The sequence below is a fragment of the Gymnogyps californianus genome, chromosome 2, assembly GCF_018139145.2.
Source record: "Gymnogyps californianus isolate 813 chromosome 2, ASM1813914v2, whole genome shotgun sequence".
Lineage (NCBI taxonomy): Eukaryota > Metazoa > Chordata > Aves > Accipitriformes > Cathartidae > Gymnogyps > Gymnogyps californianus.
The window spans coordinates 82,290,554-82,309,307 of NC_059472.1; the positions used below are offsets into that span (position 1 = coordinate 82,290,554).

The 18,754-nt window shown below is 38.1% G+C and overlaps 1 protein-coding gene across 1 annotated transcript in view; it reads right to left on the reverse strand.

Moving 5' to 3' along the window:
- The window catches only part of RETREG1 (reticulophagy regulator 1), a 72,805-nt gene extending 54,051 nt beyond the window's left edge, over positions 1 to 18,754 (reverse strand). The window contains 4 exon segments of the mRNA XM_050891801.1: positions 636 to 666; positions 2,433 to 2,539; positions 18,478 to 18,581; positions 18,584 to 18,754. Coding sequence (XP_050747758.1) covers positions 636 to 666; positions 2,433 to 2,539; positions 18,478 to 18,581; positions 18,584 to 18,754 — 413 coding nt within the window.

The following is an 18,754-nucleotide window of genomic DNA, read 5'->3' on the forward strand; positions in this document are numbered from 1 at the left end:
TAGAGATGTTGTTTACACTGCAAACAAATTAAATCAATTATATACTCTACACTAACAACATGATATAAACATTTGCCTGTGGACTAAGATAGTCCAATGGCAAGTCAACAGACTTCACAATTATTGATTAATTTCTATTCCTATGGATATCAACTAATATATATTTGAAATTATAATGATCAATTACTTGTGTTGGCTACTACAGAGATAAAGGGAAACCCCAGCAAGCTTACCTACTTCTAGACAGCACTGGTATAACGATGTTCTAAAAGAAAGTTACTTCCTTAACCAACAAGTATTTTTCCCTAATAACCAACTTCAAAGAAAACACCAATTCCCAGAAAACACAAATCATGATAATCCCACTGTAAGAAAAAGCATTTCTAAAATTATTTTGATATGTTACTGTATACTTTAATATAACTCAAATCGGAAAAAATACACTTTCTACAAAGTTATTAAAAATTATTAAAAATTAAAACTGATGAACAAGCAGTAATACACTTAGAAAAGATGCTAAGATCAAAATAATTCAGTTCTCTTTTAATTAGAGGGAAAATAGACTATTTTTTAAATTCCAGACTAACTATAAAAAAGATATTAAATAACCAATGTATCAAAAATAATATACCTACTTGCCAGTGATGGTCCTCCAAAGCTGCGCACCTGCAATTGTGGGAATGTAAGATGAAACACAATGCACTAAAACAGAAACAATTTTTTTTTTTTTTCTGTATTCACAAGGAATGTTCAAATTTGGGACAAAATGACTAAGGAAGTCTCTGTAACAGTCAAAACAGGAAGGGTATATTAACTTAAGAGTAACAGTTCCTGAATTGTTTTCTGTAAACTTAACATACCAGTTGAAAATGTAAATGGAAAAAATCAGTATCTTATATTGCTATATTTTCACATGGAAGGAGAAGATAACCAACATAACTTATGCTTTACATCTACAAACTGACAACCACTTTCTACATTCCTTATGAATCTGTAATAGTCTTGCCATCTAGTGGCTGGCTGGAAGTGTGAAGTAGCTACACAGAAGCGTTATACTGGGAAGAATTTTTTTCTGCTTTTTGGAGTGGCACTTCATTGATTTCAAGTCACTACCACAAGATTTCTACAGTGTTACTTCAAGAACCTGATTGTTCTTGAACTCTGTGTACAATGCCATCAAAGGCAATAGTAAAATAAAAAAACATAGTAAAATAATCATTCTGTAAGCTGGGAAACACAGGTATTCCTAGCTTCATCTCTGTGATGAATGGTTAAATAATCACATAGAAACAGGAGTGAAACACAAATGAAGATGCGATGGTATTCTTACTCTCTTAGCTTGGTCAATATTGGTACATCTTGGATTTAGTCAATACAAAAATAGTAGTAATTACAGCTAAGACAGAATTTATGTAAATCACCACATTCCAACTAGTGAGGTATTCAACATTAGTGGTGATTTATACAACACGGAGCTTAAAAATTAAACTCTGCTAAGCCTTAGAAGTTGGCCTCTGAGCTTGTAATGCTCAGGCAGGAAACGGAATTGTAATGAAGACTCCAGAGAAGGCAATGACAATAAACCATGCTTCAGAAAAGGTTGCAAATCACTGCCATAACTTAGCAGGGAGCAATAGGCTTTGGCAGTCAGAAATTACGTGGTAGTACATCAAAGAGGAATACCATGCTTCTCGGACACCTATTTCCTGCTTTTGTACTATGTTCAGGTGATTTTTCAAACACTTTGCATGGGGATTCAACATCAAAAAAAAGGCAAAATAAGACACTTTTAAAAAAATCTTCCTGACAATGAAAATTACAGACTGATGATGAGCATTTTGCCAAAGAATTTTCAAGACAGTAATGAAGTACAGAACAGGAATTAAAAAAAACCACCAGCCCAGCCAACAAACTCAAAATCCCTTTCAAACTTGGTTGTATTCACATAAGACTTTACACACACTGGAAACTAAACACTACATAAAGCAGAAAAAAATACTGCTCACTTCTTATTTCAACTGTGCTAAGATACGTCATTTCTCAATCTATTTACAAAGTTGACCAATTTATATTGGGTCTCCCGAACTTTCCAACAATGATGTGATTAGAGTCATGTCAGAAGTACAAATGTTTAGGAAAACTTCATGTTTTAGAAAATAATGCATTTTCAGACCTAGCAGTTAAGAAACAAGAATGATTGTTCACTGATACCAATTATACTTATGCTAAAACAAATCTCCTAATGCCCTTTCTATAAAATATAGCAAAACTTCATTGAAAATGGTAATAGATCATCATAGATATATTATTTCTCTCTGAAATTAGCTAATACTTTTACAACAATCGTAATACTCAAGTGGATTTAGTAATGAACTAACGTGCTCTGAACTGCAGGTGTTTAAGCAAGGAACTCTATCAGTATGCTGCCTTACCTTTTATCCTCGAGAATACTAAATCCTTTATTATCTGAAGAATTAGCACTCCAAGTATTATGAGAGAAGTCAGATGATACACTCTCCAAGGGGTCAGTGCAACAAACCTAGAATATCAAGAAGAAATAAATGTTGAATACTTTTAAACTTACTGGAAGCATACGTAAACTGACAGCTGCTATTAGTACCGAAAATAAAGAGAAAAAAATAGACTGATGTTACGTTAATTGAATTTAGTTTCTCCCCACAACCTTTTCACAGGAAGCAAACATTGAGAGCTCCAAGCATGACATAGTCTCATTTAAAGATACAATCGTTAAACATACATTGAGTTTGTAGAAGATTTTTGTCCATACTTTTATTTAAGCACAGAGGAAGTACAGAAAACAAAATATTTTAATTATTGCATAGGAAACATTACTTTTAAAATTAATTATAGTTTTATTAACATAAATTGTCTTGGCACAACACATACAAAAAAGGTTAAACATTTTCTTATGTTTCCTATAGGGCCTGCGTTCACTCAAGACTTTTATACAAATCATTCTTTAAAATGCAAAGAGGAGGTGAAACTGTATCATTCATGGCATAATACTCAAACTTGTCTTCATAATGAGCTTTTGTGAATTTTCTTTTTCATTACATAAATTCTTAGAACATATCTAGTCAAGTCAAACAGACCTAGACTCAGAATGTATGATTTATAATCTCATGCACTGCTGACTTTGCTATCCAGGTGTGTTTGGAGATTAGCTCTTCTATCTGTTTTACTGACAAATATCTTAACTCACAAAAAAGGATATGATGTATAAAAGAATTAAAATTCAATTAAATAGAAAAAAGCTGAAGTATTTTAATAGCTTGTTTCAAGCACTTTAAATTAGAGATCTGAATACAGATAAAGAGCACATTAGTATCTTTTTCAAGGTAAGAGCAAAAACAATTAACTTAAAAAAAAAAGTTGAGGCTAGCCAAAACCAATAAGAAGCCACTGTCCAAGGCAGTGGATCAAATGAGAATACCAACAGAAACAAAATCATACAAAGCTGGGAGGTTTCCAAGAAACCTCTCGGATCTGAAAACAGGTCAACTGCCCACCCAACTAGTTGCTGCTGCAGAGTTTTTCGGCAAGAAAGAGCGGGAAGGGAAGTGAAAAGGAGTAGCAAGCATGGCCACTGGAAGAAGCCAAGAGACACCCTTTGAGCACACTTGGATTTTTAAAAAGAAAATTGACCTTCAGATGTTTCTAACAAGCTCAGGACACACTGCAGTTTTGGAAAACTGCTCCAGTATTCCTTGCAAACCTCAGAAAACAGGATTGCATCAAAGAAAATGTCCGTGCCATTAATCTTCACATTTACCACAAACTCATAATGCCCAATCACCTTGAGCAGACCAGGATATGATTTCCAATACAAACAGATAAGCTCACTCTGAAAGTTTTTTCTGAATATGAAGGGTTTCTAATCTGGGCAGAGGTTGAATTATAAGACTATTCTATTAAAAAAAAAAAAAGTACGAAATCAGTACCTCTGTATAATTTCAGCCAGCTCAAGAAAACCAATAGAGATGTGTAGAGAGAAATGATTACAAAGTAAGCTCTTTCAAAGCTGCCAAGCATAGCTCATTAAATCGAAACTCCTAACAGCTTTGCATCATGTTGTCCCACTATTTTTCTTGGTAATAATCTTCAGCATTAAAAATCCTTGATTCTGTTTAAGGATTAAGTTCAACTGCACTGAAGACTTTGTTTAGCCTACTTATTTAACTTATTGATAACAGGGGGTGGGGAGAGAGATGTGACACTATAGAAAAACCAAATGAAGAATTTTTCACACAACTTCTAGGCATCAGAAGTTTATAACAAATGCAGACCTTTAAGTTATGTGGGCTTCATACTATGCCTATTCTATAGGTTCTTCATGGTGCTTGTGCATTAATATTTTATAAATCAAACAGTATGCCCTGACTTAGTGATTACCATTGGCCAGTCCTCAATGGTTTCAAAGAAATGCATCAATACTGAAATTTATGTATGTGTGCATGCACACATGTGCATACATACACACACCTTTTACTAGTTCTTAAAGGTAAGACCAGGTGTTTACTACGAAGGTTTAGTCTGTCTCTCAAAGACTATACAGAACACGTTTGACCTACTTTATGCTCACAACTAAACCATACTCCTAGTTTCACTGCAATCACAGCTGTCACCTGCTGTTAAAAACAATTGCACTAATGCGGACAAGGATTAGCAACCAAGGATTAACAACGTAGCATCCTCTCTGAAAGATGCTTCCAAGTCATGTCATTCTACCTTCTCAAGACTGCAGTCTTTCTGCTCCATAGCTTTTGGGGAAAAAACTGTAATCTAGTTGGAGCAGCTAATGTAGTTGCCAAACAAGGGCTCTTCACTTATTTGGAGAGCTTTGAATTGTTCTGACTGGACTTCCCATGCCATAACATTATTAGCTGTCACACTCCTTCCTCCCCCTGCTTCAGTACAGTTTATTTAGACTGTGCTGTTTGCAAGAAAGACCATCTCTTATGAATTCATTCACAGCCAGTGTGTGTCAGCCCTCAGGTGCTCCAGCAATATGGATTAGAAAAACTGTGAGCCTATGTCAGAGAGATTTATGTCCTTGAAGCCCTTACTGGTCAAAAGCTGATACGGTCCCCTTGTAGTTTTTTTGGCATATGTCTATCATAAGCTTATCAAAAGGTTAGTCCAACATGCTGGGATCTGAAAACCACTTATTATGCTAACAGTGTCAGGATTCAAAATTCTTACAGGAATTATCAACATGATGCATAGCAACCAGACTAACAAAAAGTTTCAGTGGTACTTTTGCTTATTATTAGGAGTTAGGGCTTTTTTCCCCTTCTTCTTTTTTAAGGAAAAGAACAGAGTTTACTTAAGTATTTCTAACACACGTGCATATCTGACAAAACTGAAAGGCTCCAGAATGACATCATCATATACTGCACAAAAATATTCCTGTTTAGTAGAAGAATCAATAGCTATACTTATTCAACAAACTTTTATGCTCTCTTTTTAAGCAATAAACAAAACAGACTGAAGTTCAAATTGTTTAATTTCTTCTACAGGTGGTGTGGAAGTAAAAACCATTACTAGAGACATAAACAAGATTTGTCCTGTCCTGGTTTTGGCTGGGATAGACTTAATTTTCTTCTTAGTAGCTGGTACAGTGCTGTGTTTTGGATTTAGGGGGAGAATAATGTTGATAACACACTGATGGTTTAGTTGTTGCTAAGTAGTACTTATCTTAAGGATTTTTTTCAGTTTCCCATGCTCTGCCAGCAAGCAGATGTGCAAGAAGCTGGGAGGGAGCACAACCAGGACAACTGACCTGAACTAGCCAAAGGGATATTGCATACCATAGAACGTCATGCCCAGTATATAAACGGGGGGGAGTTGGCTGGGAGGGGCGGATTGCTGCTTGGGCATCGGTCAGCGGGTGGTAAGCAATTGTATTGTGCATCACTTGTCTTTTCTTGGGTTTTATTTCCCTTTGTTTGGTTATATTCCTTTTCATTACAATTATTATTTTTATTATTGTTAGTATTATATTTTATTTTACTTTAGTTATTAAGCTGCTCTTCTCTCAACGCACAAGTTTTACTTTTTTTCCCAATCCTCCTCCCCATCCCACTGGAAGGGGGGAGGGGAGAGGTGAGCGGTTGCCTGGTGCTTAGTTGCTGGCTGCGGTTAAACCACAACATCCCCCCCCCCGAAATTCTGCAGTATTTTGAGAGATACGGTGGGGTTTTTTTTCAGAAAGTAAAGGTTAAAACAATGTATAGAATTATGCATTTTACATAATGACTTCAGCAGTTAACAGGGCAGCTTGCATGACAAGGGGGCAAGAAACTCTGCTGTAGACAGTGTGGGACTGCACAAAAATGGCCATGAGGTGCCACAGGACTCGCTCCTGCTCCCCACCACTGGCTGCAATAGGTATCCCCAGGACATGAAAGGCCTTCACTCAGACACAGCTCCAGAGGCAGGATACAGCCATTTGGTTTTGGGGCTGCAAGAAATGCCTCTCCCCTGGGCTGATGGCAACAGTGGCCTCACCTGTGAAAGATGTCCTCTGGTTAACGTATAGAGCAGTCAAGTGAAAGAGCTACCGGAGGCAGCAGGCAGATGGCAGACCACTACGGAGTACGATCTCCAAAAACTTGATTGTGTAACAACCTGAGCAAGTTGGTCTAACTGGACCTAATTTGAGCAGGTCAAACTAGCTGACCTCCTGTTGTCCTTCCAACCTACATTCTTCTACAAAGGAAGAACGTAAGCTCGATGGAGCCAAGCCTGCTACTGCACTCCACTGTGGGAGACTGAGAAACGATGACTATAAAGTGAAATAGGAGAGATATCAACTATTGACTGTTAGGATAATTAAGCAGTGGCTGTCCACAGAGGTTGTGGAACTTCCATCCTTGAAGGCTGTCAAGACAAAACCCTGAGCATTCTGTTCTGATTTAAGTACTGATCTTTTTCGAGCTGGAGGTTGGACTAGAGACCTCCTGAGGCCCCTACCAACCTGAATGATATTTTCATTCGATGACTATTTTAGTCTATTAAAAGTGGCTGGCAAATGCTTTTCTGTAAGATGCTGAACTTAGAACTTTAAGGCATAAGAGTTTCTATTTCTTGGCCTGGTTGTACTGCAGTTGGACTGAAATTATTCTAAACTGCACAATTAAGTCAAACTTGACAACTTCCACAATTAAAAGTCAAAATTCTTCAACTGTATAACGGTAAACTCTTTCTATTGCAATTTTAAAATAATACATATTTACAATACTACATACAAATGTGAGATTTACTGAAAAGAGTACACCATTCTGAAACTCCAGAGAGCTACCCTACCTGCTCTTCAGCATTTCAGTCACCTTCATTTCTTCCTACCTACAGACAATTACAGAGTACAAAATCATTTTCTTAAATCCCACAATGCAACTTTTCTTAGCAAGTCATGCTTCTTTATTTTTAGTGTCACACAAATAAATACACATTGCCATTAATCTCTACTGCCTATTCAGAAGTTGCTAAATTAAAATGTAACCTTTCCAGTATTTTGGCAACTTCCATATTTTGCTAAAATGTTATGTTTAAGTTCAAGAATCATGTTCTGACTAAAAATAAAAAAAGAATATCCTTTTGACAAGCTTCCCATAGCTGTGAAGGTCAGATGGAATGAAAAGATGGGACAACGAATGCAGCTGAAATCCCAATGGCAAAAGCAAGACTGTACATAGTAAAAGAGCAACACATTAAAACTAATGATTAGGCCTAATCTGGTTAGAAAGCTCCTTTACTTGCTCCTGGAGGTGATATTATCTAATATTGCATCACCTAAAGACAGAAAAGTACCCTAAGGTACCTCATCCTTCTTGACTTCTCTCCAACTCTTTATAGTATGGGATGGCCATATATCAATACTGGCAAGATACGTTAACTAACACAACAAATCATCCATTGGATCTGTTATATCAAGAAGCAGCCACATCCCAGTGCAGAGCTCCTGGGACAATTAGCTGCACAAACCTGATCGTTGAGAGTCATTCAAGTGGCACAAGCCAGCTAAGAAATTTCAGAGGCAAACATTGTCATACAATATTGCAGTCTGTAAACATAATGAATTCTTACAGGGCATGACAAAAGCCATTTTTAATTGCAATTGTGAGATACAGGGAAGGCACGGACCTACTAAATTGCTTTAAGTAAAATAAATCAATTTGATGATAGAAGCCTCATTTCAACTGTGAACGTATTTTTACAACACATTCTAGAATTATGAATGACTTGTACTTTGTAAACACAAACCCTAAGAAAATATTTCATCAAGAATTAAACGACACAGACTATCAGCATCCAGAGGTAGCTATTTCTGGAAAGCCTTAGTAGGTACACTTTTAATAACCATCTATCCTTAGATGAATTACAGAGGTAATCACACAAATACATGAAAGCTGTGAATAACACAGACGTGAACATGGAGCTTTGCTTCACTGTCAGCTACTACGACGCATTTATTGGCTGCATGAGTGATTTGCGGACTTTAGTTCACTGCTCAACAAACACGTATTTACATCTTAAAACCAGAGCCCAAACTCTTCAGAGTATTTTTGTGGAGTTCTAAATAGCGCAGGTTGGTATATACTTGTTTCCTCATTAAATGCTAAGGTGAAAATCCACCAACACCTTCCAGCCATAGTTTTCCATAGAACCAGTCTTCTTCCATAAGACACAGGTAAGCAAGCATGGGCTACGACATAAAACAGATAGAGAATGGCTCTCACCTGCACAGATAAAATATTTCTAGTGCATTTTGAGAATGCTCAACTGCCAACAATGGATATTCTGGGGTTTTTATCTGCTGATTTTAAAGGTATGTCTACTGCTCTTACAGGGGACTGCCCAACACTGTTTCAGACAAATGTCTACAGTGATGGCATGTAGATAAGGAAAAGATGTGGTCATAACTGTTTCCCGGTGGTAACTGTTTCCTGATTGGAGCTGAATGTAGACCATTCTTCCATGCTTACTGCTGGAGTGATCAGCATCAGTCTGGTTCCAACAAATTCTGATGCCTGTCTCAAGCAAGAGGTCTGGGGAAGGGGAGGAGGGTTAGTTTTCTTCTAAATACAGCACGAAATGCAATTCCTGAAGAACACTGCTGAAATACACTGCAAAGGCAGTATCAGAAAGCTTGTGCTCTTACTGATCACTGGCTTAATCATTTCGTTTGCCCTCTTGTAAATCAAGAAGCAATAATATATATTAAATTCAACTATATTTTGTTTAAAGGTAATTTAACACCTTGACTCTCCTAATTGAAAAAACATCCCAAAGCAGGTTTGCAAAACCTGCTTTTTACATCTATTAAACATGTGAATTTACAACTTCTATGTGAATTGCTCTTAGATGTAAATGATTTTCATATTAAGCTTCTGTAAATATCAAAATGCAGCATCTATAAATATTAAAATCCAAATGCTCAAGTATTCAACACTTTTGAAATCCAAAACTCAATAATCCAGTATTTTTCCTGTTGTTCCTTTAGTACATCTTGGTGTGAGCCGAAGTATTTAGATACTTGTTCAAGAATTACAGTGCAAAAATCCTTTCCCCATCCCTGCACAAAAAGTGTAGATACTCACTTAAGGCAGAACAAGTTATGCACGCTTTTTTGGTAGAATCTATTTATAGAATAGAATAGAATTTGGTAGAATCCTATTAGAGTTATATGGTATTTAACTGTCAATCTGCATGTCTGAAAGATACACAAAAACTGTGGTACAGCAGATTCCCTGTTGCAGAGAGGGAAACATATTATGTGTAACAAAATATATTTGCATACGTGCTGCGAAAAATTTTAGAATGAACAAAGACTTTATAAATTTTGTCTAAAAAACCTCCTCACCCCTAGAAAAAGCATAATTTGTTGAATAAAATAATTTTAAAAACATATACTGTACATCTTATGTTAATCCAGATTTAAAATATGCATACCACCACTTCGGGTGCCTGGCAGCTTGAACTCAAATAGCTATGTATCTGTTTAGCTGAAAACATGTGAAAAACTGTAATAGAATGCTTCTTAAAATATGTACATTAAAAAATGTTTAAAATTACTTTTAATTTAGTGGAGAAAAGTATAAGCTTCTGTAGAGATATAAATTAGGAAGAAACACCTTTTTCACTTAAAGATTTTTCTAAGTAAGAATGCCACCCAGGAACTTAGATATCTACGATTTTTAATAAAATATTTCAACCAGAATAGAATGAACTGGAAAGCAGCTGATTCGTGACTTATGTGCCAACTAGCAATGAGTTTTCCATTGGATAGTGCCGAGAAGACTAAAAATTCTATCATTAAGTACACAAAAATAAAAAAAACAGAAGAGGCATGATTATTATTCTAAAACTTGCAGCATTTTCTTTAATTCTTTGTTAAGACAAAAACAATTCAGTCATCAACCTTTTATTCAAGAAGCTTATTTGTCAGGTTTTATTCAAAAGATTAGGATTGTATTTGTTCAGCCAGAAAGCACAGATCAAATCAAACCTCGACAGCTGTTCTTTAGAAAACCTTCTAGAACTTATTAGGAATAAAGATTTTTGAATAATAAATAAATCTCTTGTCATAAGAAACAGACTCCCACAAACTTAAACTACTATTACTTTGAACGCCACCTGTAGAAGTGGTAGTTCTCTCAGAGGTCTGTGCACAGGTTGCAGGGCAAAAGGCAAAGACTGCTGGACAATTCTAACTAAAGTTAGTAACACACAGGATAGGAATTCAAATTCCATATTCTCTCTACCTCAACTACAAGAAACAACATTTTAAACTTATAAATAAGTCTAAATAAAAATGAAAATAGTACAATTCTCTAAGCAAAAATATTAGAAAATCTTTAAAATGCTTTGCATTTAATCACCAAAGAGAAATTTGCTTATAAGTTGGTAAATTTGGAAGTATATTGGTCATCTGGGAAATAGGATCAAGTCAATAATAAAATGTCGCATTGCAAAATTATCTCACACTGTTTGCAAGGACACCTCTTGGGGAATGCAGCAGTTAGAATCACGTTTCAACATCTGTGGCTTGTGGATCAGATTTACTGCAACCTATTGCATTCAGATAGGCATATAAAATAAAAAATTGAGGACGTTTAAATGACCTAAACTACATACCTTCTGAGTATACTGTGACATCAAATGCTGCTGTCACATCAGTGAAAACAGGGGATGATATTTCCATGAAAGTTAAAAGTATTTTGAATTAAACACGTAACATCAAATAACCTGGCTTCCTTTGTTTTTGCAGAAACATGCCCAGATGACCTTAATTAACCTGTACTCTGGCAAAGTACAGAAGAAATCTTAATCCCATTTTCTCATACAGTAGCAGCAGTTTGATGTTAAACAATCCACCTCTACCATGCTGCCCTAAATCTCCTTTTCTTTAATGCTCTCATTAGTCCTGTAACATCTACCATGGAGCATAGCATATCCCCCTAAAACTTCCATTGTTCTCAAAATTCTACTTACTATTTGAAAAGTCTCATTATTTTGAGTTAATACATGAAGAAATTACCATTCCTTTCTTAAGACAACTGCTTTAGACACAGCATTTGTAAGTTTTAGCAAGACAGAATAAACCCAAGCCATGCTGCAATTGGTCTATTCTCCTTTGTTCGGGATTTCCATCTTCTGCAAAGTCCTCATCCTGGATTTGGTCCTAAATTGTTCAGTAATGCTTGCTTTCCCTCAGTTCCTCAATTATCCCATTTAACTGTCCAGGTTTTTATGTAACACTGTCTGGCTCTCAAACAATGTCAATTTTCATTCCTATAAATCAATCTCTCAGCCAAAACTATGGAAACTGTCACTAAAAAGCTGTTGAGATGATGGCTTTAAGTTTTTTTGCTAACTAAATTAAGTTAACTTTCTGTTTCACTTTTTTACCTCCAAAGCCTTCAAAAGTTTTAATAAGTTGTACTGGAAAAGTGAACATAAGCTTAAAATTGCCTGAGTGAAAACAAGTAGACCCTAAAATTATATCACAACTTGTGCTGCCATTGGAATTTTAGCTTTACTTGAGAAAGCGTATTTTGGAATATCACCTGGGGGGGGGGGGGGGGGGGGGGGGGGGGGGGGGGGGGGGGGGGGGGGGGGGGGGGGGGGGGGGGGGGGGGGGGGGAGCAAACCACAAACTTTTTTTTTAAGCTTGCAGAACAAACAGCAATTTATTGTACTGTAGCTGGGTATAATAAAATAATCACAATACCAATAAGTTACAAAACCTTGGTAAAAGGCAGCAGATTAAGTAAGTTAAGACTATCAGACTAGAAGAAACATAAACTAGCAACCATGTAAGGAACCCATTCGTGTGGATGCCCAGTGAATTTCAAAACTGCCTATGCCAGAATTTTTTTTCTTCTGTTTTCTGATAATGAATATATTATAATTACAAGAGAAATACGTCAATACATATCCCTTAAATAAGGGTAGTAGAATAGGTTAAGAGATAGAAACTATTATTAGGGTTTGAGGCAGGATTACAATGTGTATTAAACTATTCACTTGTGTGTTATCCTGATACTTTGGATTTTGGGAAAGCAATCCCAAAACGACTAAAAAGGTAGCTCTAAGATTTCCTATAACAAAGGTAGCTGAAGACTGAAATTTCCCAAATTCAAAACCACATTTAGTATCTGGTTGCTATAAGAAGAAAAACATTTTGTCACAGAAACATATAGATGTGTTCTCCTGACTTGGGAGATATTACAAATTTAAGATAGTGATCTGAAGGCCAAGATACTACAAACTGGCTTCAAAATGTCAGTACCCCTTCTTACTCCAACTCACTTAATTTTCATGCATTTTTCTTTATGGTTTGATTTCACAGATTTCTTTTATTCCAATTCTCACTTAATTTAGTTTGGTAATGTCCCTCCTGCCCACCACCACTGATGAATTTCCTACTTATATTCTAAATGAAAGCAAGTATTTTGAACCAAATATTTTCTTCCTAAGGATTTAACTTTGGGCAGAATGAATTCTTTGTGTATTAATTTCACTCGGTATGCTCTCAGATTTGAGTGTGGTTTTGGGAAAGCATATGTCTGAGACGAAAAAAAAAAAGGATTCTGAAACAGCTGAATTACTGTGTACCTGAATTAATGCAATAGGGAGTAAACCATTTATATATTGCAACTTGCAATTTCAATAACTGGACTCATCAAAAATCCAGAGTTGTTTAAGTGAAATTAAAAACTGCATTTAGATAGCCAATACAATCTATGCAGAGTCTCTGTGAATTTCTTACTAATGACATCTGGTGACATGCTGGTAATGAGGAGTGGTTTGGATGGATAAAAGCCACATGATCCTTGTACAAGGACTAAGTGAGTCATCCTCAAAGAAGGGACCACACACACTACTGGCGGAAAACAACCACCAACCTCACAACCCCCAGGCAGTACTGAAAAACACTAATCACCACACCAGCCTTCTAGGAATAACATCACTAGCATAAGAAGACCACCTAATACAGACAAGTCCAAGAAGAAAGCAACTGTTTGCAAGCAGTAGACTTCCTAAGGTTCAGGATGCCAAGTTCACTAAGATGTCCTGTTTGACGGAGCAGTTCCCTGAGGACCACATTTCCAGTGGTACCCACGGTCAATGTTGATAGCAGGCAGAAATTTACAGCCCCCTTTCTCAAACACTCGAAATGGAACATAATGACATAGCTGTACCAACACATATATAGAGTTATGAACAGCTATGCAAATGTGGCCGCTGCATGTCTAATAGGTCAGTTTCTGTCTTGTAACAAAGAATAAAAATCCAGATGCAAGCATACACTGTGTATGCACTCTGCTCTCTCAATGTGCAGAAACCTTGCTTTATAGGCAAGCTATCCATCAAGATGTAGCAGTGGCAGCATTTACAGTTTGTGTGCAAACACCTGAAAGAAATGCTTAGCCCAGTACTATTTTCTTACGTCAAAAGAATAAATTAATGAACGAAAGAGTACTTTGAGATCTCTCCATGGTAAGCATTATCATTGCCAAGCAGAGATTTCAAGTAAGAAACACTTTAATAACAAATCTTAAAGTGAATCGGATACTTAAAAAAAAAAAAACCAAAGCAAAACAAACACTTCAATAACAAATCTTAAAGCAAATTGGATACTTAAAACAAAACACACCAAACCTCTAAACTCTGAATGTGTTTTTGTTACTAACATTTAAATAGGAATTAGATTTTATATCTGGAATAACCTTCCTACTGCAGTCTTTACCTGATGCAAGGCACACGACCAGTTCAGATATAAGAAATAGTTTCCTCTCTTGATTAATTAATTCTCCCATACAATGAAAATATTCATTGGGTCTGAGACCAAACAAACAACAAAAAAAAAATCTGAGTATGGATGGTGACAAAAGACACTCTTTTTACTGGTAAATTTGGCCAGCATACCTGTCTAAATCAAGGAATGATACTTGTATTTTACACAGTCGGTCAGTTAATTTGTTCATCCAGTACAATAACATTATATAACGTTGTTAACAGACTTACAGTAACATACAAATTTGTATATCAGAAAGCATATAAAAATCCTCAAAGAAAAATTTGGGTTCGGGCTAGCAGTGAGAACAGCAAAAAGGGTAACGCAATAAATTCGTTCCACAAGGAGACACAAAGAGAGAAAAGATCTATTACATCTTAGTTTTTCTACTGCCTCTCTTCCCAAGAAACCCTATGGAAATTAGTCATTTGGGCAATTGGCGAATAGATGCAACTGGTGCATCTAAGGATAACCTCGCAGACATTACTGTATTATATTTCAAACATATATCTATAAATATAAAACATATATTTGAAACAAATATCTGCAAACTACAAAAGACATATAACAGCACAGAATTACCAAAAATAAATTTGTGCCCCTGACCTCATAGAAATATTTAAGATGACAGATTGGGAGAACAAAAATGAAAAGCTGCCACTATCCTCTCTACCCCATACACACACACAAAGTAATAATTAGGCTAGAATACTAGCTTAAAATCTGGGACTGACTATTAATATTTGCCTAAGATTAAACCCAAGATTGAAAGTTATCAGTCAGCAGCTGAACACTTAGAATACCTGGACTAAACTTCTGGCATCAGCACAGAGTTTCTCTGCTCTTGGGCAAACCACTCACTTTTTCAGTACTATGCGTGTAAAATAGGAAAAAAATATCTTATTTTCCTCATGTGAAATTTTGACTTCAGTTTGTAAACTATCTACAGCAGAAAAGTAGAATCCATATCACACTTCAGATGATTAGATGCTCAATAATATATATTTAGCCCTTGTTAATTTTAAATATTTTCAATTGGGGTCATTTGGGGCGGGGGGCTTAAAGCTCTTCATGGTGAATAAATAATGGAAGTGGTAAGTGACAAATGCTTTTTCAATAACCAGATTTCTTTTTACTTTAACTGCCAGCCTTGTTTCATTCACTTTTGAGAAAAATTTTATGAAATGTTAGTTCACTAAATATGCCAGTATATATAAAATCTAAATTGTATTATAATTAATATTTGATATATTTATTCAAAATATTAAAGTAAAGCATATCGCATCAGCTTTTGCAGGGTCTGAACTTTAGTGCAGCCTTTATGTTAGAAATCCAAGGAAACTGAAAAATGGTACAGTACTGCCTAGTCTAAGAAGGTCCTGAAGTCACGATCAAGAACTAGCTGCTTTAAGCCTTGTTAAAGAGTCCATGATTATTTGTTAGGAATATTCAAAAAACGAAGGAAAACAGAATGAAATTAAATAGTAAATTTCTTGTACCTACAAGAATATTATTTCAGTAGTAAACATCAAAAATGCATTTATATACAGTACCATGGTTAAAAGATTTTTAATGGGAAAGAGGTTACAATCGAATATAAGAAACCCAACCCAAAAACAAAACCCAAAGGATTTTGTGACATCAGAGAAATAGTTGACCCTCAGCAGCTCCTACTGCAACAGTTTACACATGAAGTGTTTTGAATGGCATACATACAAGAACTAAACCAACTGTGAGGGAAAACACAGTCCCACCAAAATTAAAGGGATGCGAGGAAGGAACTATCACTGTTTCTCCAACTGTAAAATTAAACTTCACCTCCCCTTCCTCCCTCTTCCACCAACACTATTGCTGATATAGTGAGAGAAGTCTCCCATCCAGCAATACAGACTTCTCAACTTTGAGAAATACTGAGATTAGAGGCCCTACACACTGGGAGTGAAACTACCTCTTCATGGGGATAGGGATACTTGCAGGCACACGATGAAGAAAGATGAGGCACATGAAGCAGTAACTGGGAAATGTTTCTTCAACCTAGGCTCCGGCCAGCACAAAGCTCTGTTAGGAGAGACTTCACAGGCAGCAGGGGTGAACTCTCATTCCCAGTCCTGAAGCAGTAGCGACTGGCTGAGCCATCACAAACCAGGCTGACCAGGTGGATCTCAAACGAGAAAAGGAGCAGCAGCAAACGCTGTGCTGCAAACACTCACAATGCCAACACCAAAGCAGGGAAACGTGAAACTAGATCTAAACGATTGTTTCATTTTCAGAGTGTCAGATTTCATAGGTTTGCTAACAAGATCTTTCCTGATGTTCTTCGGTCTCAAACTATAGAAGTTTACTGGCCATCATATTGGCTCCTACATGCTTCCTAGTTTGTCTCCACCTCTCAAATCTCCCTGGCACTAGGATAGCGAGCTTCCTGCTGAGGTACAATACCACCAAAGTAAAAGCAATCCTTGCCCTAACTTTTGCCATTCTGACTCATCTTGACAGTAAGAAAGCAGAGTGAATTATAAATTTTCATAAAATAACTTCAAATACTGGTCACATAACAAGTTGCCAGTAAGACTACCAAAGGAGATTTCCTATAGGCACTACATAAGGCACGCACTATATACCTTGCTCATGATCAAAGTTGGACAAAAGAATAGCAAACAGGTTGCCCAGCAGCTACTATTCCTTGAGACACAGAAATGTATTCTGTTAGACGCTGTCCTTGAAAATTTTATCAGAGCCATGTCACAAAGAAACATAAAGCATTTTGACTCTTCCAAATCGCTGAAAGAACAGATGATCTCTGAGGTATGCAGAAAATGAGAGCAAAACCATGTAACTTTCTCAATGAAAGGATTGACCATGGATACCTAGGAGCAAGATGGATAATAAAAGTCAACCTAAATTAGACATCACATACACTGCTCCTGGGATTAAAGAGGATAAAATGATTTTCAAAATATTTGCAGAGAGAGATTTTCTTGTACAACGCAAAGCTTCAGAAAGTTCTCTTTCCATGACTTGGATCTCATGTTTAAACATCACACTGCTAGGGTTATAGAGAACTAAGCGGAGTCTGCAATTAATCCACCTCTTTGCTTGTTTGCCTCTCATTCACTTAAGAGGGAAGGAGGCAGTTCTAGTCGCAGGAAAGGAAACACAATTCAGTCTTACAGTCTCAACAGTATTATTAGACAGAGCCCTAATTCATAAATCGCTCTACGTGAGCAAGCATGCAGCATTTTAGGCATACAGCAACATTTTAGATCAGAAAACGAAAAACGTAGGCATCGCCAAAACCTAAGATCAGGGGAAAGTCCTGAAGAAGTTTCACATAGAAAGACAAGCTTTTTCCCTACAGAAATAAACAGAAGAGTTGTTGCAAACACAACAATGAACACGTCCCTATGTTAATTTCTGGGGTTTATTCAACAAAACTGTACCTGACTAGAAAAAGCTTAGTCAAAAAAGAGAACTGGTGCACTGCAGTAACATTCCCGCTGTCCCCACTCCACAAAGCCTCCACTAACTAGGCCACCAATATGGAAAAGCACACACACCCAAAATGCACTCTGAAGTAATGGACCACAGGAGCAGCGCAGCACTAACTATGGGCTCGAGGCCTAATTTCATGAGGTTTCAAAATTCTGTACAGAAACGCAGGCCCATCGCTCATCTCAACTGCAAGAAACGCAACTTCTCAGCGGGGTGTGCCGCAGCCGCTCAGGTCAGCTTCGATCTGAGGCTCCTCACTACTGTATACAATAGGGGGAGAAGGGGGGGGCAGAAAGCAGACGTAGGGGGTGAAAGAACCCGATAAAGCAGATGCACACAAGGTAAGGGCCATACCCTGCCCCAGAGCGGCCTGCCGGGGGCAGGGGAAGAGATGGCGCAGGTGAAGAGGAAAGCAAGACCTTCCCCGCGGAAGCGCAGGGGGAGTGGGTCAGCCCCCCTCAAAGGGCAGCCAGGGGACCGGCCGGGGAAGGGGGGAGCAGGGCAAACGCTCCTCCGGAGGACGAGCGAAGCGCGGGGTGGGGGAAGGAGGCGCCCGTCGCCGGGCGGGGCGGCGGCGGGCCGGGCAGGGGCTTTCCTCTCCCGGGGGGGGGGCGGCCCCTGCCCCGGCCCCGGCCCGCACCCCGGCCCGGCTCGCTCACCAGAAGAGCAGGTTAGCGCAGACGAAGCCGCCCAGGCTGTGGAGGGGCCGCTCCCAGCTCAGCGCCGCCGCGATGCAGCAGCCCACCGCCAGCCCCGTCTCCCCAGCAGCGCCGCCGCGGCCGCCCCGGCCCCGCCTGACACCTCCGCCGGCTCCGCATCGCCGGCCGCCGCCGCGCCCCGCTCCTCGAGGGCCTCCGGCCGCTCCCGCCCGCCGCCACGCTCCCCGCCCGCCTCCGCCTCCGGCTCGCGGGGCTGCACGGGCGCCGCGCTCGCCAT